General features: G+C 37.3%; 1 protein-coding gene across 1 annotated transcript; it reads right to left on the bottom strand.

Annotated features, from left to right (window-relative positions):
• Positions 1–1184: 1184 nt before the first annotated feature.
• On the bottom strand, positions 1185–27396 carry sv2ca (synaptic vesicle glycoprotein 2Ca). The gene is made up of 12 exons (XM_032579210.1): positions 26799–27396; positions 18654–18834; positions 17368–17519; positions 11050–11183; positions 10563–10652; positions 9294–9404; positions 9109–9197; positions 8588–8752; positions 8295–8428; positions 7638–7844; positions 6558–6717; positions 1185–6412 (listed from the first exon to the last, which is right to left on the bottom strand). Exons 1-12 carry the CDS (start codon positions 27394–27396, stop codon positions 6253–6255), a joined length of 2181 nt encoding a protein of 726 aa, XP_032435101.1. The 3' UTR covers positions 1185–6252.

The raw sequence follows: 27396 nt of genomic DNA, 5'->3' as shown, positions 1-27396 counted from the left end.
CCTGGTGGCCAAAAGGTGTGATAACACTTTAAAGAATGAAACTCCAGGCTGGAATCATTACAATCTCGCTCAAGATTTTCTTTTTCTTTTTGTTTTTAATCAGCTGTTGGGTTGAAAAAAGTCGTTCTAAATGTGGTTGTATTTCTTACAAAAAATACAAATATATTTGTATTTTCCAATCCATGAACTAATCATGGATTAGTTCATCATGGGTGATGCAACACTATATGTTGCAGGAAACTAATTACACATCATCATGTACACCATTCCCGCCAAAGCACATGGTGGTGGTAGCATCATGCTATGGTGATGCGGTTTTTTTTTTTTTATCAGAAGCTGGTAAGAGTTGATGGAGCTAAATACAAGTTAATTTAAAAAAAAATTGTAAGATGCCTAAAATGACTTTAGTTGAGGCTGAGGTTGACCTTAGGACAACAATCCTAAACATAAACCAACTGAGAATTTGTTCATGCTCTGTGACTAAATGTGACTGAGCTCAAGCTATTTTAAAAGGAAAAATTTAGAACATTTCAGTCTCTAAGTTTTCAAAAGTGGTAAAGTTATACATAAGACTTGCAGCTGGGAATGAAGCTGGATTCAAGATTCAAGAGTTATGCACTTTACCTGTATTTACAAGACAGTGCAAGGGATTTGTTTCTAAACAGTGCACATAAATGGAATACATTGAATATATTGCTGCAATTAACTGTATTTAGTTACTCAACTTTTATCCAGTAGGTGGCAGCATAATTCAAGCTTAATGGACACTATTACAGAAAATATAACACTTTAAAATGTCTCATCATTCTGTCATCTGGCAGTTCACATATAAAAGTTCTTAATTTAATGTACGAGTTTGATATAACTTTCAGATCTGAATGCTTATTTTAAAATCAGGTTTTTATGAGGAAGTCTTTCAACAAACCTCGCTCAAGTTTCAGTTTTAAAAAAAATTAGAGAAAGGTTTTCTACATGTTTGCATGTGCAAAACCTATCAGTAGTTGAACAAAGGAACTGTATTAGTCAGTTATATTGTGTGTTTTCTGCAAACTACAAACAGAACTCCATATTGGTGAAAAATGTAAGTGGCTAAGTGAAAGTAAAACACAACAAATATCAAAACAAATATTATGTTGTCATCATGATTTACCAAGTTAAGGTAGTAAAATGAAAGCACAACATGGTTTGGAAGAGAACATAACTTTTATTATACTGCATATGTTCAAAAGCAGCCCAGACAGCAGACTCAGTGTCTCATATCGTACACAGCGAAGTTATTTGGCAAATATTTATTCACATTTCTTTTACACTTTTAAACACCTGAACACACATCTCAGTCATCCTCTGGCTGCCTTTGCAATATGATTGACGGCTTAATTCTCCACATACGTTTGACTACCTTCAAAAAAAAAAGTAAAAATGGACCAACACAACTTACAAGAGAGATACATTCACATTTTTCCTCAACAAACTCAAAATGTTGCCATCACTTTCTGCCAGGAAAATTTACAGCAACATCACAAAGGTAAAAAGAAATGAACCCTGGAGTTGGTCCTACGAACATGCAAGTTTGCTCACGCACACACAGAGCAATAGCAGGTGAAAGCCTAAGACACACACACACATATAGATGTACAACAGAGATACAGGACAATAAAGGGACTATTACCAGGAGAAAAATGAATCAGAGGAAGCTTGCACACATTTAACTCAGAAATTCACATATATTAGCTTTGATATGTACAGAATATTTACATTCATTCATCCACATAGACACACACACACACACGCCAACACAGTTTGCTCAGTTTCTGTCTTTCTTACAATACAGTCATCTATGTACACACACACACGAATACAGTACATGTAGCTTTTATACCAAATCCTTCAGTCCTGACAGGTAATAGATCATTTGTCTCAAACCATCCCATCCGCCTGATCTGCCACTGAGCCTTTAATATATCCACAACCAGGCAGATCGCTCTGTCTCACACTTATGCTACAGATAGCAGTCAGCAGTGCTGGGTATTAATGATTGCATTGTATTTATATTTTTGTTGACTGCAATGCTCTTGGTTCAAGAATAATTAAACCAAGAGTTCAACAGCGATTGGCTGAGCAACAGCACAATACTTCAGTATATATTTTCAACCCATTTTACAAAATAGAGATAAATGTGAAGGTTGCACAAACAGTAGTGAGGCCTGAGGGGAGTTTTTGTTTTTTTTTAAGTGGCCCTATGTAAGAAGGCTTCAGTGAAGAGTATTCTACAACTACAGTCAACATACCACAAAGACAAAGAAATGTGGGGAAATAGAGTAATACAGAAAACACACAGGCACAAACTAAACAAACAAGAATGAAAGAAAAGAATGAGAATATCAGTTTACCCCTACAAACAAAAGGAGAAACAGTGTGTGAGAAAATACAATTTTGGAGTTATGAAACTATGGAAATAGCAACATGACCTTAACGTAGCCTAAAGTTACCTCTGTTCATATTTTCTCTTCAACAGTGTATTGGAGGTCTCAGAATTGAGGAAACAGAACAAAATATTGTAACATAATGAGTTTAACAAGTGTGTTACTTTTTTAAAAGCACATTATAGGAAACTGTCACAACAATCTACTTGAAATTACCAACTTTTGTTTTGAAATTGCAAACATACACATAACACACACAGGTACCTTGTGAAAATATTCATCCTTGCAATATTTGTACATTTTGTTACATCAAAAACACAAACCTCATTGGATTGTATTGGGATTTTATGTGATAAACCAACATAAAGTCTTGAATAATTGAAGTGGAGGAGAAATCATTATGCGTTTTTACAATGTTTTTACAAATAATATTTTGAAGTGTGCCATACTTTTGTATTCAGCCCCTTTTACTCTGGTACCAATAAATCACAGTTAAACCCACACCCTTAAGAAGTCACCTGAATTTGGCAATTTGAAATTAGTCAAGCTGTGTGTGTAATTTAGGATGTTTTCTCACCTGTAATTTTCATATTTTTATTCCAAATTCATCGACTTTATTTGTAATTATTTTGTGGTTTAGTTTCTTTTTTCACACCATCAAAGCAAAACAAAAATTGTCGTTACAAACTAGGCAAAAATGTTGAGTCTGTTTATACCTATTCTCAAATGTACTTTAAGGATACATCCTTAAAGTTGAATGGGGGTCTATGCTCTATGAAAAACAGCAGACTGGCATTTTGCTCAGGCTTGTAGTGACTGCCTAGGTGGCAGCTGTGTCGACTTGGGGTCAGATCACATTCACAAAACAAATGAACCGCTCCAAGACGGCTCCAAGACAGTCTTGGTACAGTGTTGGAACCATACCAAGACCGTCTGGCAGCGGGGGAATTGTGTACAAAATAAAATGCACCAGGGGAGAAACAAATCAGAGCTAAATGATAATGTAACCTTTTGACCTACAAGTAAAATACTAACGGTAACAGAAAATTTACAATTTGTATAAACCACGCCCACCGTAAAAATAGTGGTGGTAGGGTCATTGTTTGGGGAGGTTTTTCTTCAGCAGGGATATAAAAGCCAGTCGGTGTTGATGGGAGAATGGATGGAGCTAATTACAGGATCTTCGAGGTGCAGAGCTGGAAGAGACATGTCAATAAAGATTGATTGGCAGTTACAAAGAATTGATCCAGATGACTTTATATACATGAAAGTCACACTTTTCAAAATGTTTTAAAATAAATTAAAGAAAATCATTTTTAAATTTCTATCTACTTCAAAATTATGCAATACTTGGCGTTGGTCTATCACAGAGTATTAACACTTTGGCAAATTACCGGAAATTGAATAATCCAAGACAGTATGGGACAGAATATAAATAAATAAATAAATAAATAAATAAATAAATAAATAAATAAAGTATATCCATTTACCCTCAGGTTTATTTCTCTCATTCCTATAACCTTTGGAAAGTGCAAGACTATGGGCAGACTGATCCTGTCAAAGAGAGGCACATCCTAAAAAAGGCCATTCAGTATTTATCTTTTTTTTTTTTTAAGAAAATGGCAGGAACAGTCACAGAGACAGGATTCAACACAAAACGTACATCAAAAAAGTTCTGAAACAGAATGTAAAATATCTATATCTGGAGTAAAACGACTACTTTTTCAGCTTACACTGTCACACACCAGGTAATAAAGGTGTCATCCTCATATTTAACATTACATTTAATGGTACAAGAAAATATAATTTATACTATAGACTTTTCAATTCAAGGTTGAGATTATGCAAATGGCTTGGTTTCCTAAATAAATGATCTACTCTCAAACGTTGGTTTAGTCTGAGCAAATATGCACTAAAATATTAAGTAGTGCAGGTTTAGAGATTAATAAAAATGTGTCAATATGTAAGATGTTTACTCATCTAATACTATTTACGTATCTAGCAACTTTCTGCGCAAATGTTCAGTGCTCAGACTGTGAGTGCTGTAGGTGAGCCAGGTGTCAATGAGTCTTCTCTGTCTGATCAGGAGCTCCCATGTTGTCACACAACAGCTTGGTTGTGCTCATTACAGCTTGTTTTTCACTTTTCTCCCCATCTGGCCTATCTTAATAAGACTGTATCAATATTAAAAGCCTCAAGCTTCCATCATGAGGTGTCTCTATGCAAGGTTGTGACTGGACCTGGAGGCTGCAATCAGTCAAAAGAAAAAAAACTGAGCAGATGTTAACCTTCAAATAAGTATTCTGGGTTTGTGAAGATGTGATTTACTAGTGAGTGGCTTTAATAGAAGTACAGCAGATTGCTAAAGTATAAAAAAAAATGTTAGACATTTTCAAATTTTGTCACGTTACTACTACCAACTTTTCCAGAACTAGACATAGGGAAGCATTTTGTTTCTATGCCCCTTATATCTGGAAACCTGAGATGTGCAGAAAGTGTCACTTCTTTCAAATCATGACCAAAAAGCATTTTAATATTGCAGCTTTCAACTCAAAAATTCTGACTAATTAACTGTTTTCTTGATCATTCAAAATTATACTGGAATTCAAATATGGATTTAAATCTGCATTTTAACAATTGTTTCAGTGGTTGACAAATTGAGTTCTATGGTAGAGCAAAAAAACATGTTTTTTCTTTTTGCTTAGTAGAGAACTTTTTACTCCCTTATGTTGTAATGATCTGTAGCTGTTTGGACTTTTAGCTTCATTTGTGTTTTCAGTTTTAATCATTAATATTTACTTAGATCTGGTCTTCCTTATTCTGTGTCTTTTACATCTTAGTTTATTATTATTTGAGTATTAGATCTGGGTTCCTTAGATCAGTGTTCCTTTTGTTGCTGTTGTTACCTTTAAAAACAGCTAATAAAAGCTAATCGTTTCTCGTTTAGTTTGATTTTCTCCCTTACTTATGCTCCTCCTTCCCTTGGCTTGTCTCTCAGCTCAACTGATGCATATCTCCTAATTTTCCTCGCTTACCCAACCGTCCCTACTCATGATTACCTCTTCTGGTGGTCATATTATTCTGCACTCCTTCCTCAGTACATATCGGGTCTCCACTGGATCCTTCTGTTGCATTCTGTGATATTCTGCGATTCCTTTCACAAGCTCTCTGGTTGGCTCCCTGCCAACAAGTCTTTTTGGATTTAGCAATAAAGCCTCTGCACCCCACCTGCTGCCTCCTGTTATCTGCACTTTGCTCCTACCTAGATCCAAACATTGCAACATGGTGCTTCATATCCACTCGCTTTGCCTTACAAACGTCAATGCTTGTATTGGGTTTTTGTGCGATAGACCAACACAAAGAAGAATATAGTCAAAATGAAAGACAAAATTATGGATGATTTTTCTAAATTTTCAAAATTCTGAGAAGTACAGAGTTCCTTTTCTTTGATCCTTGTTAATACAATCCAGAGCAATCAGCTGACTGTAGACACTGCTAAATATAGTCCACCTGTGTGTAATTTAATCTCCAAATAAATGCAACTGCTCTGTTTTGCCCTCTATGAACATTAGTAAACAAACATCATCATGAAGACCACAATTTTCAGATTTCCTCTTTGTGTTAGTTTGTCATGTAAGTTCCAATTAGCTAAATAAAGTTTATTATAATATGACAGTATGTGGAAAGAATCCTGAATTTTTCTTAAAATTAACACACTCAGGGCAAACCAAGCCACTTGCACTCCCTATGAAAAGCTCTTTTGGCCTTCTTGAGAACTCACAGGACTTATCAAAGTTGATGGAGTTACATAAGAACATTTGACCGAGTGTCAGGCAACCGCAAGTCCGACCAGCCCCCCTCCCACGAGCACCGAAGAGGCCATGAGGATGGGGACGGCCTTGGTGATGCCAACAAGCGAGCCAAAGATCAGGTTCCCCAGGACAGCAGCAAGCTTACACAAGGCGTTACAGAAACCGAAGCCTGTTCCTCTGCAGAGAGAAACATCAGGAATAAAATGAGAGTTAATGGAAACAAAGGTAAAAAGGAAAATTTAAAAAATCAGAAATGTCAGTGGATCAAAAAATATCTTTGATTAATCTGCCTGTCCACCAATGCGTCACCATTCCTCCTCACCTCCTGACAGTGGGGAAAGACTCTGTAGTGACCACATCGAGGGAGTTCCAGGCCGAAATGCTCAGACCGTTGTAAAGGCACAACATGAAAATCATCATGGACTCACTGGTGCCAAACCACAAGAAGAAACAGCTGATACCAGACAGGATCATGGAGCCACCTGATAGAAGTGACCAGATAAAAGCACTTTATTTAATCTCAGCCAGTTTAGTATTTAACTGTCAATACCTAAAGATAAGAACTAGAAAGTTTACAGATATATGTGATTAAATCAAATAAACCTACCCTGTTTTAGACCCAGTATTATAAGTCTTTAAGTTAAGGATCTGGACGAAAAGGCCACTCCAAGAGGAATAAGTCATTACTCCAAACATGAGATGAAAAGCCTGAGTATAATAAGCAAATGTCCCTGAGTGCATGTTAAATTTTCTGATGAAACTTAGTGTTTGGAAACTACAAACTTAGTGTTTGGAAACTACAAGCCAGGAGTTTTAAGAAAAAATATGAAGCTTGCATGCTTGAAAATAACACAGCTATAAAGTTCAGGGGTGGCAGCATCATGGAAAGAGCAACATTTGAAAAAGAAAACATGCCAAGACATCATCCAGTGGGTTAAACTTTGGTCAAACAGACCAAACAGTCTTTTACAAAGTGTCCTAACGACATCAAAGTCTGTATTTTGGTGTGGACATCAACAAGATCTGATCTTAGTCCCATAGAAAAATTGCTGGCAGGTCAGACCAGTAACAGCAACATTAATCTGCCAAAATTCCAGTAAACTAGTGAGAAGCTTGAGGACGGATTCCAAAGACAGAGGATCCAAGTCATAAAGTTTAAAAGGTAATTCCTCCAAATTATTTAGAATTTGAAGAAAGAATAAAAGTATGAGTCTCATTATTCTGGAATTTAGAAAATATACTAATATTTGACAACCCTAGCCAACTTTTAAAAATAAGTTTGGGTTGATTTAAACCAGAGTGAAAAAATATTTTGTCTTATTATTCAGTGTATGTAAATATCGGGTTTCAACTGTGCTAAATAAAATGGCCAATCAATGACACTTCCAACCCATTATTTTACCTAACATAGACAAACGCCCGATTTTGTCCATCAGAAGAGCAGACACAATGTTGCCAGGAAGAACAGCCAGTGTTCCCAGAAAGTTGATGAAGTAAACCCAGTAGGCACTGTAGTCATCAACAAATGTCATCTGGCAGCCAGTCTTGTTGTGGGTAAAAGTGCTGTTAATCACCTCTGTGCCCTCTACCAGCTTAGATTCATCGATATCTGCAGAGAGAACAAAGCAAAGCAAATCTTATGGATACTTAGTAATCTGACAAGCGATGATAAAACATGAAACCCATTTTTGTGCAAATGCTAATTTTAGTGCAGTTATTTTATCATTAGCAGGAATATTGCAGTTGAAGCAAATATAGCAAATATATGTGTTAAAAACTGAGTCCTTGTCTGAATTTGATTCCAGCAAAGCCTTTTTGAAGAACCAATGTTTCTGCGATGCATGGAAAAGAAAACATTTTGGACTTGTTTTATTGAAACATGCAAAATGTTTCCTGAAAGAGGCAACTTCTTAAACCAGGACAGACTTTTTTAGAACTGTGATAGTGTCAGTCATGAGTTTTATGACATGAGGTGTGGTATCATGTGCATGTAAAGTGCGGTTTTATCTTATTTTGACACAGTCTGTAGAGCATTTTATGTTTAAAGGAAAATTCTCACCTGTGTTGAAGAAGAAAGTGTCAATAAATGTGCAATTCTTGAACAAGGAACCCACCGATGTTACATCATCAAAGGTGCAGTAACGAAATGTGGAGTCAATGAAGGTGACGGATTTCAGCTTCATGTTGACAAACCTAAATGAGAACCATTATATTATGAATAAATGAATCAGCATTGGTACAGCGGTTAACATATAATTAAATTTACAGGACATACAGTATGGTTATACTTAAATATAGACACTTCTTAAAGATATTGAATCTACTACTCATGTAGTTGAGCAGACATCTTACTGGTCATGAATAAATGTGCCATTTCGGTGGATCTGGTTCTCCAGGGTGAAGTTAAAGGTGAAGCCTTCAATGCGTTCATTATTGTGGAACTGCACTTTGGAAGCATATTCATCTGCCTGAAGGTGTTTGATGACATCAGGGAACCAAACAGACAGACCATAATACCTGCAATGATAAAGACAATAGTCTTGCTCCACATCAAATATCAGGTAAAACCAAATATTGTTGAGGTTAGACTACAGTCTGATTAAAAAAAAAACAAATAAAAACAATCAGGTGGTAGGAGACCAGTGGACGCCATTTTTTAAAAAGTGATTTCATGGTTTTTATTTGTTCGTCTTTCCGCCTCTCCAGTGGATCCTTATCATCACGCGGAGTATGATTCATGTCTGGACTGCTCAACTTTTCAACAGCAGAGAGATCAAGATGACAGAACTGTGATGTGGCCCTGGAGCTATTATCTGACCCAAAAGAAACGTGTTTTTATCTATAACAAAGATTGGATCAGAAGAACACCTCACCCGAAGGACAGCGTGAACCACACTATAGCCAGTCGCATCATGTTTTCCTGCATAGGATACTTGAAGCACTTCATGAGGTTTAGATAAATCTAAAAACAAAACAGAAAAAAAATCAGATTATGTTTCACATTCATATTGTGATTAAGTCATTAGAGTAGAGGAGGACGAAAAGCAAATATATTTACCCCATGTATTTCAGCTTTCATCCTGAAGAAAAATTTGGAAACTGGGTTTCCAGTTTCTGATTCCATTTCAACCAACTCATCCAGTTGTCTAGGGATTTTTATCCTGTTTACCTGTTGAATTAGTAATAAAAAGTAGCATAAATATTTACAGTACAATAGTTAAGTTCAGGTTTGTGTCTTTATATTTTTCACGTGCATAAATGTCTTATAATATATTTTAATAATTGGCGCACAGCAATTCAACATTAAAGTATTACAAGAACAACTATTTCAATATGATCCGATATGATAATGTTGAGTCAATAAATTTATATAGCATATTTAAAAAATAACAAATGTTGACTAATGTGCTTAAAATAAATGTTGAACTACTAAGCAAAAAGAAATATCTGAGTAATCAATAAAAGTTGCAGTATAATCACACACATAACTACTTAACTCGAGTTAAAAGCCACTGAAATTGAATGTTGTTTTAGCAGACTTAAATTGATCTGCAGTTTGTGAAGCTCTGATTTTTTAGTCCACCATAGAAAAAGTTTTGCAACATCTGCTGCTTAGCCTTGATGGGTGGGGCCACTAATAGCAAGAGTTGATCTAAGTGTGCTGATTGGATTGTGAAAGTGAAGCAGACCAGTTAAGTAATGTGGTGCCATTAAGCCATTAAGGCATCTAAAAGTTAACATGTAGTGAAATTTGAATCTGAATTGGTTGAACTGGGTTTTATTTTGGGTTTTCGGAGTAAAGAGGGATAAAGGCAACTCAACACCACCCATTTAAATTATCCTACTTGGGGTTTTCCAGTTTATTCTGGAAAACCCCAACAAATAGATCATATTCTATGGTTGCAAATTGTTTTTTGTGAAACATTTTACATTTTTCCCAATTTCTAATGTACTAATTAGACAGTAGAGTGCTGGACAGTACTATTGTACCTAATTAGACAATTTGTGAGCTTATTATGTAGTATAATTTCTTCTTTCCATGTGACTCAATGTGAAATATCAGTGAAGTCAAAAATAGGCATATGCAGTGCAGAATTAATTCAAGAAACTTGTCTTGACTAAGCAGCTTTCCCAAAGTGCAGCCCAAGCAGCAAATAAGTCTGAATGACAAGAAACGGCTCTTAGACCCCGTCGTAATTCAGACATGATCCTGTCTAGTGAAAGAATCCAAACCTGTCCCTGTGGTGGCAGAAAATAAGCCTCTTTGCTTCCTTAAGCATAGGAAAAACCCAGCCGAGACTGTGAAACATCCGTAGCAAACACTCACAGTGAAGACTTTCTCCGGCTGCCCACGTGCTCTCATGTTGGTGTCGTGGATCTGCTTGAGGATCATCCAGCCCTCGTCGTGCTTCCCAACCTGTCAGGAAGGAGAGAGAAACGAGTGACAGCAAAGACGAGACACATTTACCGGACGCGTCTTCCAGCAACCACTTAACATCAGCAATTACTGTAAATGAAGTCGGTCCTTTGATATGTCAGTGGTGATTCACGACAGAGGTGACTAACTTCGCTTCACAGGATAGTGATCCACCAGCAGAACAACCAGCTGTTAGAAATCTCGATGCTTTTGTTTTCCAAACATGCAGAAGGCCAGTTGTGCATGAGTCACACTGTTTTAGTCTGGTCAAATCTATAAATTTATAAAAATCTATACCCTTAAACAGTTGTGGACAACATTTTTTTTAGGAATGACTAACAAAGTATATGCAGCCCAGCAATAATAGGTTTTTAGTTATCCAGAAAGGGCTCATTACCTCCAGGTAGTATCTGGGGCTTTCCGGCATGAAGGTAAGAGCCACCACAGCACACACACATGGCAAGGCGCAAACGACGACAAAAACCCTCCAGCTGTGAAACTGGTATGCTGACCCCATGCTGAAGCTCCAACCTGCAGTTTGTAGGAAAGAGTCATTTTCAAAATCAGTTTATTTACCTTAAATCTCATCGAGTCTTATCAATAAAGAACCTTAGGTTCCCTCAGTGGGCAGCAGTGCTGAACAGAAAAGAAATAAAACAACATAATGTACAAATGGGTCTTTCTGTCACATATTTAGGATTTGGGAAGTAATTATTTTGCCATAGAAAGTTTTCTAGATATAAAACAGGTAAACATAAATTACTCAAATAAAGATGTTTAAAATATTTATATTTAGGCTATTGGCAGATGCTTTTATTCAAAACAACTAACAATGCAGTTAGGATCAAAGCTAACAATGGGCTACTTGGAAAGAAGACCACTAGGGATCCTGGCAAAGGTGAGGGGAGTGAAAATTTGTATGTATGGAGATGACAAAACAATTTTAAATATTTACTATGTGCTGAAACCAAGTGCTACGTAAATACCATCTCATGTACAAGTTTCAGTCTAATTCTGAGAAAAGAAATGACTTGAAATAAAAATGACATTTACGTGATAGCTCTCTGACTAAGCACAGTGATGGGAACACTCAGAGATGAATGAGTCTGCAGGGTAAGCAGAGAAAAAGTAAAAAAAAACACACACACACAGGGACGGGTTAATTGAATGCGTAGGAATAGAATTGAGTGTTTTCTGCTGAGTTAAATCTTGTTGCACCTGATCTCAGCCCACAGGCAGTCTCTCAGACTCATTAATCATTGCAACATGCAGGGGGAAAAGCACACACACTGGTGCGTGTAAATGTGTGGGTTTACACTCTAACAGAGAATACCAGAACTGAAATAAATAAGATGGATAACCGCATAGAGATTATACTGACACACCATAATGCCATGTCAACTCTCCACCTACGAAAACACAAATAGATGTATATGCAAGTCATAAATTGTTTTTCAGTTTTTGTGCAACTTCAAAGACATGTTTTTTATGTCTATTGTGAAAATCACTTCACAAAGTGTAGGATATTTTATGAAACCATTTTACATTTGCATCTTTTCCAGTTTAGTAACAATTTGGAGCTTTGCAAGTGCAACAAACAAAGTAATGCCCTTAAGTTTGTACATATGCTGCCTTGTCACACATTTTTAGTTGCGTTTTGTACACTGAAACCCATTTTATCCATGGACTTGTAAATGTGTGAGTAGGTTTAAAAGCAGCAAGAATAAACTTCAACATGAACAGTCTGCCACACGCTGACTTTTGTGAGTGCTCTTCGTGACTGCACTTTTTTTAAAAAATTACACAGGATGCAGAAAAATCGGGGCCCCGCATCCTCGTCGTGACCTCCCACGTCTCTCCACAGATCGTGGCTCATGGAGATACAGCTCCAAAGGGAATGCGGCACCATTATCCATCAACAGGCGTAGGAGGGGAGCCACAGGGTAGGGAGGGGGTTAATGCTAATGGTTCTGCCAGAAAACGGCTGTTTGGAAATAATCCCACAGTGTGTTAAAATCCAGCTCCGATAGCAGCTAAAAACAACTGTTATCAAGGTAAAAACTAAACGGCTTGCAAAAGTAAAAAATAAATAAATAAGACATTAGCATGTTATGCTCGTTTAATAGCTTGGTAGTATTTTTAGTACTCGAACTACAGGGTAATGTACACTCATAATAATTTTCATTAAAGTGTACATTATTGCCTCATTCCCTAAAACACATCAAATAGCATAAGCAAATTTTTATCCATTTGCAAGAGTTTTTGATGAATGTGCTGACAGTTTAAAAATTTTTTTTCACAGATTCTGTTCACATATAAATAAAAATAAGCAAACTAAAGGAGATGCAAGATACGTTCTTATAGAGGTACTTCTGCAGCAGTATCCTGAGGGAGAGGTAGTACATTTGAATTGAAAATAAAATACTACAACTACAAAAAATATCTATTTTTGTAAATCTTGCACCAAAACTATGCAGGCAAAACCAATTTTTGACTGCATCAACAGAATTTCATGCTTAGCATTTTAAGTTCTTTGATATTTATATCTGATTAAGATAAAGAAACAGATTCAGCTATCTCCAGAAATATAGTACAACTTCCTGCCACCAAGGGACAGTGTTCCCTTCATACTATTGGAAATCTCATTATAGGAATTAGGCACATAATTGTCTGAGGATGTCCGAGTCTCAGGCTGAGACGGATAGCTGAATTAAATATGAACAGATAGATGGGCAGATGGATCCATTCTTTACAGTCTCAAGTTTACATCTACAGGCTTAATGGGGTGTTTTAAAAAAAATTGCTATATGTAGGACTGGATTTATGTAATTTATAGACATGCAGAAAGTACCTTTGTTGTATTCGGGATATGTTGAAACCTCGTCTTTTTGGGCCCTGATGTCTTGGAAGAAAAAGTTGACACTTGGAAATATCTGCTTACTGTCTGAGGTTCAAATACATGTAAAGCATAAATATCTTAAGCTTGTTTCATATCATGGTTCCCCAATAAAAACACAATCAAGAATACCCCTTTCGTGGATCCTTTTCATACCCGAGGATCGCAGGTTGTGTAAATATTCATGTCACATTGCTGTGATTGGTGGACCAAAGAGGCATGGCTTACAATTTACAACCTTCCACCGGAGGGTTTCCCCAGGCTTGAGTCCTACGCTGATATTCTCGTCCACATATTTCATTCAACGCATTAAATACAAGCAAAGTTGTGTTCTGCACCATCCTCAGCATGTAATTATCTTAATTTTCCCCCTTAATACTGATCTGAGTTATTTAAAATGAAGTATTTAGTGATAATAGTTTCTGTGTGATCCTGCTTAATAAAGTTTTTTAATTAAGTCACACAATTCCACTCAGATTGTAGCTCATACTTGGAATTCCTATAGTTTCCCCTAAAATATCACGTAAAACAATGTGAACACCTTCCTATCTGCTGAGCTTCTTCTCAATTTCTCTTTTTCTTTGGTCTTATATGAGGTCAAACTATTTTCCTCACCTCTACAGGTGATCCAAACTTTGTCATCCAGTTTGAGCAGTGCTGTGTCAAGAGAGAATAATATATAATGTAAAATAAATTCCAACACAGTTTTTTTCATAACGTGTTTGTTCGAATACATTTCCAACAATATCTGATGAGGTTCTTTATGTGCAATTGAAAATAAAGCCAAATTAAGCCCGGCCATTTAAATCTTGTCATGCTAGCTATTAGACAGTTTCTCAACATATAGGTTATATTAAGCTCCAATCAGTCTTATAACATGCAAAATATTGATAAAGTGAGCATGGAAGACCACTAACATGGTTTATCCATCCATCCATCCATTCCTCCATTATCTAACAAGCTTATCCTTGCAGAGTCATGAAGGAGGCAGTCATGGTTTACACATTGCACCTCATATTTCATCTGACATACCCTTTAAATTTGTTGCTTGGAAATACTGTATATCTTTAGTCTTTAGAATTCCTTGCAAAATGTTTTGTTTCACTTTATTTGCCTTTAAGCTAGAGCCTGGATGTACTGGGGGCAGGGTTAAATTTTAAACGCCTCCTTAAATTGGTGGTACAGAATGTAGATCGTTCTTTAACTAACACAACAACAATAAAAAACTAAACTGCAAGTGCCGACTGACTTGTGTGCAGTTTTATACCTATCAGAATATACATAGATTCTTTAGAGACAATCTACGTAAGTACCTGAGTTAAGAATAAGAGCACAGTGATGCAACTACTATCCTTATAATATGACAACAAAAGATCTGACAGCACAGTGACCTCCTAAAGACAGGGTCAAGTTCTGTTTTTAGAGGGCTATCGTACTAACTCTATATCAGTGTGCTTCTGCCCATCCTGATGAAAGAATATGTAGCAGAGCTCAGGCAATAGCATGTAATAAAACAAGCCCTCAACTAAAACTCTATCAGTGGTCCTCTCGGTCTCTCTCACTCTCTCGGTGCGTGTGGGCGTGGGCGTGTGGGGTGTGTGTGTGTGTGTGTTTTAACTCAACTGACCTCTTCCAGTGTCAGATTTTATTTCTTTCACTTTCCTAGAGAAAGACCTGTGTGTCTGCTGTACTCGTAAAATCTCCCCCATTGCAACGTGTAGCAGTGCATGAGCACACAAATACCCACAACACACACACTGCGCTTCTGTCTGAGTGACGTCACAGGTTGGCTAAAGCATAGGCTGGTCATAAATCACTTCTAGATGTAGCTTTGTCCTATTAGAGCAAGGAGAAAAATCTAATTATGCTTGATCAAGAAGAACACTCTGCAGAGACGGAGAGAGGAGTGGTAATAAAAGGAGGGGAGCTGTGGAGAGAACAAAGCAGGAGGAGATAGGATCCAGTAAAAGGAAGGAACAGCAGGTTTAAAACCAGGCAAGAAATAAAAACAACACGTGGTGGAGGGAGATAGACCGGCATTTATTAGTTAACTCTTAATGAGGTGACGTGCAACCTAAACTCTTTAATCCCTTCTTTCAACAGAATATTTGTTTTAGCTATTATTATTCTGCTATTTAAATTCAACAAAATCCAGAACAGCATTTTTTAAATCATCCTGTTCTAGTGTGAAAACCATGCTCTACACAAAGAGATAATTGTAAAATCACCAGAAAATAACATCTGCCATCCTATTGAAACATGATAGAGGGGATAATTCAGTGCAGGAAACGCAATACAGTTCATGTCAAATTGAATTCAAAAATTCTTTATTAATCCCGAAGGGAAATTGAACGTTGTTATAACCCATATTATCCTACATTCTCCAAAGCGTTGTAGCTGTAGGAACTCCTGTTTTTGTCAGTACTGCAACAGACCTGAAGTTGAGATTTTATTTGATCTTTTGAAATGTTAATCAGCTGCTCCTGAATGTAAAACAAACACCCTGCTGCTATGGCTACGCATCACAACAGCTGTCCAAAAGTAAAAATCCTTTCAACTATGCAACATCCAAAACAAGAAGAAATAATCATCAAAAAAGCTGCAATGTGTTAGCAAGAAAAGAATAAATGATAGCTTTTAAAAAGAATAAAGCAGAATGAAAGCAATAGAACTACTACTACATGCTGCCACCTTGACTTCAACATGGTCCATATGCTTTCTAATCTAATAGCATCAAATTTAAAGATCTAACAAGCCTTTGGGATCACCTGAAACTTTGTTTGTTTGAAGAAATTGGTAAATCATATTATTCCCTTTAACTGGGAGAACAAAAACTGTTAAGTATTAGAGTATTAGAATGATCCTCATGTATTCCTTATCAGAGCTCTTGTGTAAAATTTTCACTTTCCTGGCATTGAAGTACAAAACACATTTTAACATTTTAACTAATTTTACTGCCTTGCACTGCAATAAAAAAAAATTTCAGGATTGCACAGTTGAATTAAGTCATTGAAACATTTTATTTAAGTGAAGTAAAGAACACAAAGCAAAAAATAATAATAATAACTTCCTTCAGAACTGAAAGACGAATAAATGTAAAGTAGCTGGCAGGACAGTGCATTCTTTATCAATAAGTTTGTTTTCATCGCATCCTGAATTTGATGTTATCACACCCCACTTTACATATTAAATTAAGGTTTCAAGGCCACATTTACACCTTTGTAGCACAATATTCTCATTCTCTGTACTGCCACAATTTCCCATATTTTTTACAGTTGTCCAACAAACATGAAACAACAATGATTAACAAACATGATAATCATTGTTAAAGTGTTAACAGCAGTCTCCAGGGTTCAATGAAATATGGCCGTATTCTGAAATGACCTCACATTTAAAACTGGAATCTCCAGACATCCCTGCAGCCCCTGCAGCCTGTCTTTATAATAACCTCCACATATTTCTCTCCTGACTCTCAACTTTCCCAGTTGGATGACACTGAGCGCTTTTAGGCTGATTGATTCACACGGCAGAGAAAACAAACACCTCAAACTTTAATTATGGAGAGAGCAGGGCCAGATGAGTAACTGTAGTCAGACACTTAAGTTAAATTGTGTACTGCTACACTCAATCTGTAAAACAAGGCTTTTTTAAAGCATAACCGGCAGAATACTTCAGCTTTTATTTTATTTATTAGGTCTGGGTGCTTTCTACTATTAATGAGCTGATTGTCTTTAAAAGAAACTAACAGAACCATTTCATTTTAAGCTATTTTTTCCATCTATAAGTGACTCCTTTATTTGGGTGGACCTGTGAACTCACCGTAGTGCGGTATAATGGCCCAGGCCATGGCAGATGCATAGATCTCTCCAATCATCCAGAACATACACAACCAGCTGAGGTGTTCTCCTCTTTTCTCTCTGGACAACACCTCAGCAAAGAAGGAGAAAACAATGGGCACGGCACCTCCTATCCTGCAAGAATGAGAGAAAAATCCCTTTAGAAAGAGCGACTTTGCACCAATCAGTAAAAATTGTTGAACTTCCCTAAAATACCTAGGTTTTACAATGCAATTAGCACCCCTCTTTCATTTCTTTTTTAAGCATTAAAACATGGCAATGATGTGTTCATTACTAGGTTTACTTTAAAAAGTGCAACAAAATAAAGGGCATCATATGGTAATGTAGACTTTGTGTCCATCTATTAATCCAAAGTACTGGAAATACTCAAGCTGTCTGAATACTTTCTATAACTCGTTTAGCAACAAAAAAGTGATTAAATAGGTAGGTCCACCATTGATTGCTTTGCTTAAGATTTAATGAAAACATAGGCTGTGTAGGGATATAGTGGTATATGTGGATATTCTTATAATAGGACTTAGATTGTCTCCTTTGTCCCTGATATTCAAATTCTGAAAAGGCATCGTTTGCACAGATCTTTGCATCAGCAAATACAACACTGGCTTCATCTGTTTTATGATATGTTTATTGATATTCAAATTTGTCAGATTGCAAAGATTATTTTTGGTAGTGTTGCTTTTTTTTCTGTGAAACTGTTTGGCCTGTTTTCATATAACATAGCAGAAAACAAGCCTGAATATGAATGTGCCTCCATTCAGGGACAGATCTCCTTCTGGCCACTGTTTCAATAACTCTGAGAGTCTCTGGAGAGAATGATGCAGGTGCAAATACTGAATTAGCTCTGTAACAAACAGCAATATTGCCAAGATATTAAATCACAATCTGTCAAGTGTCTGATGTAAGTGCAAGACACCCTTTATAGTTGGCTCGGACTGAGAAATAAACATTGTTTAAGACTAAAAAAAAAACACGATACACCAATAAATATTGAAGCAAAGTTTCACAGGATCAAAAATAAGGAATGAAGTGAAAGTATAATCAAAGGAATCTTGCTGAATATTTTTGAACGCAAGAATGAAGAAAAGTTGGGAAGCCCACATCTAAATTATTTGTCTCACAAATTAAATCTCTGACTGACTGAAATCAGTGAGCTGCCAGTTGCCCCACTGACGTCGAAGCAGATTTCTTTAGTGTCGCCGTCTACTACTTTACAAGATTGCGTCTTAACCTTGACATTATCAGACTTACCCGAAGCCAGCGACTACACGGCAGAGAAGGAAGAGTCCGTATCCCTGGACAAAAGATGACAGGAAGGCAAAGAAGCCATTCGTGGACATGCAAATGAGGAGACACTGTCTGCGGCCCACTTTGTCAGACATTCCTCCCCAGAAGAAAGCTCCAACCATCATTCCCAGGTACACAATGCTGCCTAGAAAAAGAACAAACGAAGCAGCGTTTTTATTTCCCTTTACAAATTACACACTGCATATACTAACAGATTGAACTATATTATATTTGTTATTATAACCTGTCATGTATTCAATATATTATATTAAATATTACGAAAATATTTTTGTTTCTTGACCCATTTTACACTTTTTCACATTGCAACCACAAAAGTCGTTTAGTTCTGTTTGGAAGACCAACAGAAGGCGGCTAACAACTGTGAAAGTAAAATTATTCTTCTTAGATTAATTTTTAGATTATTATGCAGAGAGGCTCCTATTATTGGAATCCAGAAAAGGAATTAGAACGAACTTAGAATCCAGAAAAAAATCTTTCAGAGCAGGAACACTATCACTTAGAAACTGTGGAGTACTCATTACTTTTACAAATTTAGAGCACACTCAGAAAGTCCAGAGGATACTTACTTACATAAGTAAGTAAGTATCTTACTTATGTAACCCCTGTTCTAACCCAGAACAGGGATTAGAACAAACTTAGAATCCAGAAAATCTACCTTAGCAACTACTTTTTAGATTCCTTTTCTTCCAACCCAGAAAGGGAATTAGACCAGAGAACATTTGCTTATACTTATCTAGCAACTCGCAATAGGAGTATCTAGTTTACATAGTTTGGATCAACATTATTAGATTCTTTTTCTTCTTTTGCTCTTTCCTTTGGTTTGTTATTTTGTTTGTATTTCCTTTTAAGTCATGTAAAGCACTATGTATTGCCTTGTTGCTGAAGATGTGCTATATAAAAGGATACACATATACAAATCAGAGGCGTTTTATGGATTTGCATTCAGCCATCAACTCTGGCCATCTTTCCTCCTCCTGCTGAAGAAAAGCATCCCCACACCATGATGCTGCCAACACTATGTTCCACCAGGGGGAGAGTTAGTTTTTCACATAAAACCTTCTTCCACGTGTCACAAGTCTGGTAGCAAACTGCAAACAGGATTTCTAATACTTTTCTTTCACTCCCATTTGCAACCTTTCAACAGATTGTCCCATCTGAGCTGTGGATTTTTGCAGCTCCTTCATATTATGTGTTTGTCTGTTGGTTTGGGTGGACAATCCTGTCTCAATAGGTTCGAAGTTTTGCTGTTCACAAATGTTCTCAAACAAAACTCAGAGGCTGGGTTGATGCATCTTGAGGGATATTGATTGAACAAAATTTTATTTAACAAAATGTGGCAAATTGTAAGGCCGGTGAATACTTTTTCAAGGTACTGTATTGGAGTTACGATTGCTTCTACTACAAACCCATTTCTGCAAAGCTTTTTTTTTCATTTAAAATTTGTTCAGAAACACACAGAAAAAAGTGCTGGTGTTTGTATCTTCTTGTGCGACAACAAATACAGAACGAAGAGGACAAAAAAAAAACAGACTTTGAACAATAAAAAGAGAAATGTGAACTACAATCCAGGTTAGTTTAACAAAAGAGCCCTCAGCTCTCTTTTAATCTTGGTCATCACTGACAAGATCAATGCTCCAACAAAACAGCATTGATTTCTTTCAGTGATCATCATGAATTTGCCCTGAGGAGAAAAGGCCATAGTGCTGCTTCGGTTGCTATTGTGTGTGATTTTGTGCTGCTAAGAGCATCACCAGCTGCATTTCTCTCTATTTTAGATGCTTCATTTTCAGAAAGAAACATTATATTTTAGAAATGAACATTAACATGCATTTACCTTCGTTAATATTCATCAACTTCAAGAGATCTGATTTGGACAATTTTTTTTTTCTTTGCAGTTGATTTATAAGCAACTGTAATTGCAGTGTATTAAGGAGAAAAAAGCATCGACTTTCAGTCTTCATTCATGCAGGTGTATTCTCTGCTGAGAGCAGACACCTTTTTGACAGTTTTACTGCAGGTCTTTTAGCTGAGCTGGCTGAAAAATGTGACATCTTTCTAGTTGCCCATTAGAAGTCCACATAAATTCAATTTCAAATACAACAGGCCTCTTCAGTAGATGCACCAGACTTGCGTGAGATTAAAAAAATCATATATTTACAATATGTAACATTCAGTGAACATTTTAGGGAGGTACAGAGTGGACCAAAAAAAGGATCTATTTCCTGCCACTTTTAGACTCCTGAGAATCCTCCAAACAGTGGAGCTGTAAGTACATTGCTCACAGGACACTCAATTGCATAATGAATTTATTGATGTTCTGTCCCAGTCGAGCTCCACAGTATCTTTCAGCATGTTGTCAGCAGGGCTGACACCAACCAAGAGGAGACTACTGCACTGTAGTGAAATATAATCCAAAAATAGCACAGACATCCTCTAACACAATTCAGTTTGTGTTCTATGAGACTCCTGCAAAGATATTATGCACCATCTCCCCCTAAACTTCCACTAGATTTTCGGAGTCTGTATATTTTCCTATATGTAGATGATAACTTAATCTATATTAACTTGTAATAACTGTTCATTTTACTAGGTGAACTGAGCGACACCTTAAGTCATTTTGAAGACAAGTGTTTGGTAAACAAGTAATCATACCAAATTCACCTCAAAACTGGCGTTGGATAGTTTACATTAAAATAAATGGAAATACCTTTGTAAAGGAAATGAACCAATTCAACCGGCTCTAACTAAAAAGACATTTAATCAAACATTGCTGCAGTTCATTGCTGCATCTGTTTGAGGATGTGAGCTGAATATGTGTGGATTAGAGACAATTTCTAATTAATTGAACACTTAGGAACAAATAGTTATATAATGTTTTCTCAGTTCAACCTCAAAAACTTACCAGAACCCCAAAATTAACACAACATTCGTGTTATTGATGACTGCATGCAGCCAGAAGTCAGCTGACACAGTTCGTGAATTTTAGTTGCTGTCTTTTTCAAAAGACAAGCTTATAGATTAAAGCTCAATATTTTGATATCTCTGCATTGATGAAGCTGCTCCTAAGATACACACCTGACTTTATAGGTGGAGACCCGTATGGTCTGTCAGAGCCTGGAGACTTCTCAGGCAGAAGCAAAAGATGCACAACCATGACAGAAGGGTGAGGGCAGACCCTCGCTCGTTGTTTTCTGCTCCGTCACCAAGGAGCCCTCCGAGACGAAAGAGCACCGAGCTGCATCACGACCTCCTCTATGATTTCATGCTTTGATGCTCTTCACTCATAGCACCACAAACTGTTTCAGCACCACACAAAAACAACCATCCTGTTTTATTCATATAACTTTGTACGTTGTACTCCCTGTGGCATCGCCTTGGTACTTGTATCTGTCAGTCTTTCTGTTTTATGTTCCATTTCTACACTTTCTCTTTCATCCAGTTTGTTTTTTACTTATTTCTCTTGTCTCTACAGAGTTTACACTCCTCTGATCTCCTCTCTGTTTTAGAGTATTTGCTTTAGTTTCCTCTCTGCTTTTTGCACCATCGGCGGCTCCTTTATGCTGAGCAGCATGTAATCATATTTGTACTACATCGTGCCACTTTGATGGGATTCATCCCTTCTCCCTCCTGCCAGTTTTGTTTCAGTAAAGCAAAACTGAAGTGTTCAGCCAGTCATTGCAGAAGGCTCCAGATACAAATACAGGCATGGTTAAAAATGAGAAAAATAAGGCAGTTTGACAGAGGCAGAAATCCATTATAAAGCTTTGCAGGAAGGCTTAACATTTGTTTACATTGTCGTCCTGTGAAAGTTTGTTATATCACCTAAAGATTGTACCTTCTTTAATTCAACCTATAAAACAATTACGTTTTACAAAGCAGGGACTCCTAAAATCTAATTCGTTTACTTTTGTGATGCTGTGGCTCAGACCAGACTTGGGTCTGGGGACTGAAATATCATGAAAGGAGATTTATTTAGTGGTGCTGAACCACCTGTGATCTGGTGCTCTCAAGACCATAGGATCAAAGATACACTCTTTGACTGTCTATATGGGAAAGTCCAAGCAAGAAGCAATTTTATTGTAACCATTTATCAACTCATGAAGATCAACACACATCACTTGAATTGCATGATCTCTTGTCTTCCCAATTTTGAAGAGTGGCTAGCAAAAATGGACCTCATGTGTCATGTCATAGTTTTGCCCCAAGAAAAAAGACATTTATTGAATAGTACTGAAATACGCAAAACTCTGCTCAACTTTAAAAGTAAACTAAAGTATAATTCTTTCAGTTAGATTTATTTTAAAGGGTTTTTTAAGGGAAGCAAATTTGCACCACTGGAGATTTGGAAAAAAATAAAAAATAAAAATTATTTTCTAACATAAAGTAATTTTTTTCATCAAATAAATATATTCAGAATAAAGGTCAGAATTTTAAAAATATATTTTTTTATGTGAAATGGCGCAAATATAGTCAAATGGGAATTCATTTTAAGGATTTTCACACTCTCAGGGTTGCCACAAAATCTGTCCAGGAGGATTGTTGCAGAAGGTGCTGGAGACATCAGCTGTCTTCTTTAAGATACCACACTAAGTCCCGTCACATACACCCTCTCTATGCCCAGCCCTCCAACACCCTGAAGATAAAAAAAATAATATTTCTTTGACTTTAATTCAACACACATGCACACAAAATCCAGAGCTAGCTGCACTACTCAAGCAGCCTAATCTCTGCAGCGATGTTGGGATCTTACTGCAGTTTAGCCATGCTCAGCTGCACCAGGGCCACACAGCTCCACACATTCAACCAGCAGGCTTCACACTGGGACGAAAAGTGAAAAATAGTACGAGTGCTGTTGCAATGGAGCCAAAGAGAGAAGTTAGAGTACAAAAAGTGTACACGAGGTCAGCTTACACAAGACAAAGATGAAAGGAAATAAAAACAGTCAAGTTTGCGAAACTAAATGAGCCGAGGGGAGTCTCAGGAAGAAAAAGTCAGCCTACAAGAAGAAAACAGTAATGATAGGGTGATGCAATCCCTTTGTCTGTTGTGTCAAAGATAATGGCTGAGCCTCTCCCTCACTGGGTTGGTGTACTACATACTATCAGTCTCCACCTCATCGTTTCAGTCCGCCTACACCTCCTACCCCATTACTCCTTCCTGAGTTGGTAATCTCTTCCTCTTCATAGCTCTCTCCAGTTACATCCCTCCCCGTTTTTTCACGTGTTGCACTGCATATGGTTCTTCTTCCCTTCTATGTCTTTCCTTATCCATAATTCTTGCTTATGGTATTTACAGCATCCACCCCCTGCAAACCTGCCATGCCATCATGCATTCTGAGCCAACGGCAGAGGCTTTTGTGAATTATCCCTTTTATTTTAGCTGAGTCCTTGTGCTTGCGTGACTGTTTTATGGTGAACTGAGGTTCACACGACACCAGTGCAGATAGAGTCAATCATAGCATTTCAAAACGTACATTTCTCAATATCTGTATTGCTTTTGTCCAGAAAATGAAAATATAATTCGCCTTTTAGTCACTAATTTATTTTAAAATGTATTAATGTTTTGGTAAGCAGAGGAAAAATTTTTTTGCCTGCGGTAAACTTGCATGGGTCAATTACCTTCACAGCTAACTCTACATGCAGACACGCTCCTGCTCTCCAACACATGGTATTCCACTTCCTTATTTCCATCTGTCACCGTAAATGTTGGAAACGCATGAACCCAGGTTATTCAGAAATAAAGGCTGCACAGCAAAACCCAGGAAATGTTTGTATTATTGGGAACAAGTCTACTGTTATAGTTCTGAAAAAAGATCTAACTGTATTCAGTAAATAAAAAGACATTTATGGCATGAGAAAGAACACATTTTTTTGTGATGCTTATATTTGAGAGCACTCATCAGGATTTCCTGTAGCTTTCTTCAACAATAGCTTTTCATCTGCCTCCTTTTCCAAGCCCGAAATACAAACTATGTAATCCTGAAAAACATTGAGCTTTTTCAATTATCCTCCTACTTAGGCAACATTTTGCAATAAAGTCCCAGTAAAATACATTTGTGGTTGTAACATAACAAAATGTGAAAGAGTTCAAAGAGGTAAATGCCTTTGGTATGTACTTTATATTGAATATTATTCCAGTGTTACAGGTTGACTTTAAATTAAAAGAATAAAAAATCAAATGTAACAAAATCATGATATTTATTTGTTTTTACATTGTGTCAGACTTATCTGTTGTGCTTTGTCTATTGATCACCAAGTTCTCTGCCTGTGTATTTTTATACCATCCCTCCATGTCAGTGAAATGTCCAGACTGCCCTCAGTCACAGAGCAACAAACACTGCAGAAACGGCTTATTTTTTTTCCTATTATATAATCAGTACTTCCACTTCAATAAAATCACGCTAAATCATGGAAAATCTAAAACCGACACGGTGGACATGTTAATGGAAGAAAAGACTTGCAAAGCATCAAACAAAAGAGCTGCTTTTTCAAAACTTATTTCACACTGCTTCCATATTTTTCTGTTGTTGTTTTCCATACCGTGCCAAAAACAAAATGTTAAATCTGCTAAACGGTACATGGAAACCAAGCATCATGTAATACAACTGCTAAAACAAACTTTGAGATGGTGAAAACTATCTCTACTATAACTACTGTTTGAACTCCTGTTTAGCTTGGTTTGTGTTTCCACTTGATGAAACATTTAAATCTGTTCATTTTGTATGTTCACCCACAGATATAGAAGATAACTAGCTGTTCACTGTCAATGTTTAAAACACTCACAAAATATGAAGCAGATTAAACTATGCTACAGTTGCACAACAAACTAGCCATAAAATGGGTAGCAACAAGGTCACAGCAATCATGTGAGTACATACGCATACACACACGCACACACACCTACTGTGATCATCACTAGAGGAGGGGCCTAGGGGGGCAATCAGAGGAAAAAAGATGAGAAGGATGGGTGAGAACAGAAGATGAAAAGAGAGGCACACTGAATGGAGGATGACAGGGGATAAAGGAGAGAGGTACAAACAAGGGGAGGCAGAGAATACGAATATCTACTAGATTTATATTGCTACAAGAATTGAGTATACAGTAATAATTCAAAAGACACTTTTTAAAATATAAAGTTGCTGCACAGATACATTTGTCACTTCAATTCAAAACATGACAGTTTGTTCTGTTTCTCTTTTGAACACTAAAAAATTGTGTTCAAATTCTTTAAGCTGACTTAAAAAAAGAGTAAGCAATAAAAATAAATATGAGTATGCATGCCCGTCTTTGATAGATTTCCTGGCTGTAACTCAGATTTTCAACGTTTCCATGACTCTGTCTGCATCAGGTGTTTTGCATTGTCATGCCTTGCTGTAGCGGTTAGTATCTAAGGGCTGTAAGTCCGATTTAATGTCCTCTCTACTCTGGTTCTGACACAGCAAGTCAAATGCATGTAAACAGCTCTGCAGTGATGGATTATACACCTGCAGCTACTGGGAACGCTGAAACTCCACTTCAACTCACAGAGTACACAGGGAATACCAGCTTGTCTCTTAAGCTGCACACACACACAGAAACCCATACACACAAAACACACAGAGACCATTGGACTGAAACACTTCCAACACGACATTTAGGATTCTAGCCAATCTTCAGCTGGGTTGACATTTAACCTGCACTGATATTGTTTTCAGTCAGGTGGACGTTGTCCTGTGAGCTCCAGCAACAGTGTGGATCAATGCAACACATTTCCCTGATTCATAATCATACTAGCTGTATAAACATCCCTCCTGGTCAGGTGCAGTGTTGTTTGCCACCTCAAATGCAAATCAGACATTTCAAATTTCAATTTAATAAGCTTGAGACGATGTGTTATTTTCCTTTCAGGGAACAAGTAACACTAATTTGCTTTGGTCTAATACATAATTCCGATAATATACATTGCTCTTTGTGACACTAAGGTGATAAAATGTGAAAAAAACATTTAGTGCCATAAGTACTTTAACAGTGTGGATCATTTGCCTGCCTTCCTGGATGATATCAGTAGAATATACCAACAGCAAAATCTAAACACCAACTGGGATCTTACCTAGCCATCCTGAGCTGGAGTTTGGGACACACATGTCTGTCTCTGCACTGGGCAGGACAAATCCCACCACAAACACTTCCACACCATCTGACATGAGTGCCAGTCCCAGTACAAAGAACAGCTGCCACTGGAAGCTCCCATGGCCACACTCCTGCATGATCAGCTCATACTGCTGGGCCAGCTCCTCTTCATCTGCCTCCCTCTCCTGCTCCAGCTCACTGTGGTCCCTCGTTGCATCTGACATTGGCTGTCCCAGCGCCACCTGTCCTTCCTTATGCTTCTTGTCTCCGGCTGAGGGGATCCCCTGGTACTCCCCCTCATAGATCTCATCCTCGTCATCATGGCCCTCTGTGGCATCGCTGGAGCCCTCCTCATTGTCACGGTAACTCTCTCCTTCGTGTCCTTTCTGGTTGCGGTAGAAATCCTCGTCTTCGTCCTCCTCGTCCTGGAATCGCGTGTAGTTGCGATGAGATGAGTACTCCTCCGCAGCACGGTCGACCACCTTGTTGACTTTCTTTGCTGTGTGCCGCTTGGCCTCCTTGACCATGTCCTTGGCTCCCTTAACCAGAGAAGTCCTGTTATTGTACGTGTCCTCCAT

This window comes from Xiphophorus hellerii, chromosome 12 (genome assembly GCF_003331165.1).
Source record: "Xiphophorus hellerii strain 12219 chromosome 12, Xiphophorus_hellerii-4.1, whole genome shotgun sequence".
Taxonomy (NCBI): domain Eukaryota; kingdom Metazoa; phylum Chordata; class Actinopteri; order Cyprinodontiformes; family Poeciliidae; genus Xiphophorus; species Xiphophorus hellerii.
Note: the sequence above shows the minus strand (reverse complement) of the source record. Positions and strands in the feature narration are given on the sequence as shown.

Coding starts and splice junctions, on each gene's coding strand:
- sv2ca (XM_032579210.1), bottom strand. CDS start 27,396: ATGGAGGACACGTACAATAACAGGACTTCTCTGGTTAAGGGAGCCAAG. Junction 8,753..9,108: donor TGGTTCACGCTGTCCTTCGG/GTGAGGTGTTCT, acceptor TTATCATTGCAG/GTATTATGGTCTGTCTGTTT. Junction 7,845..8,294: donor CACTTTCTTCTTCAACACAG/GTGAGAATTTTC, acceptor TTCTCTCTGCAG/ATATCGATGAATCTAAGCTG.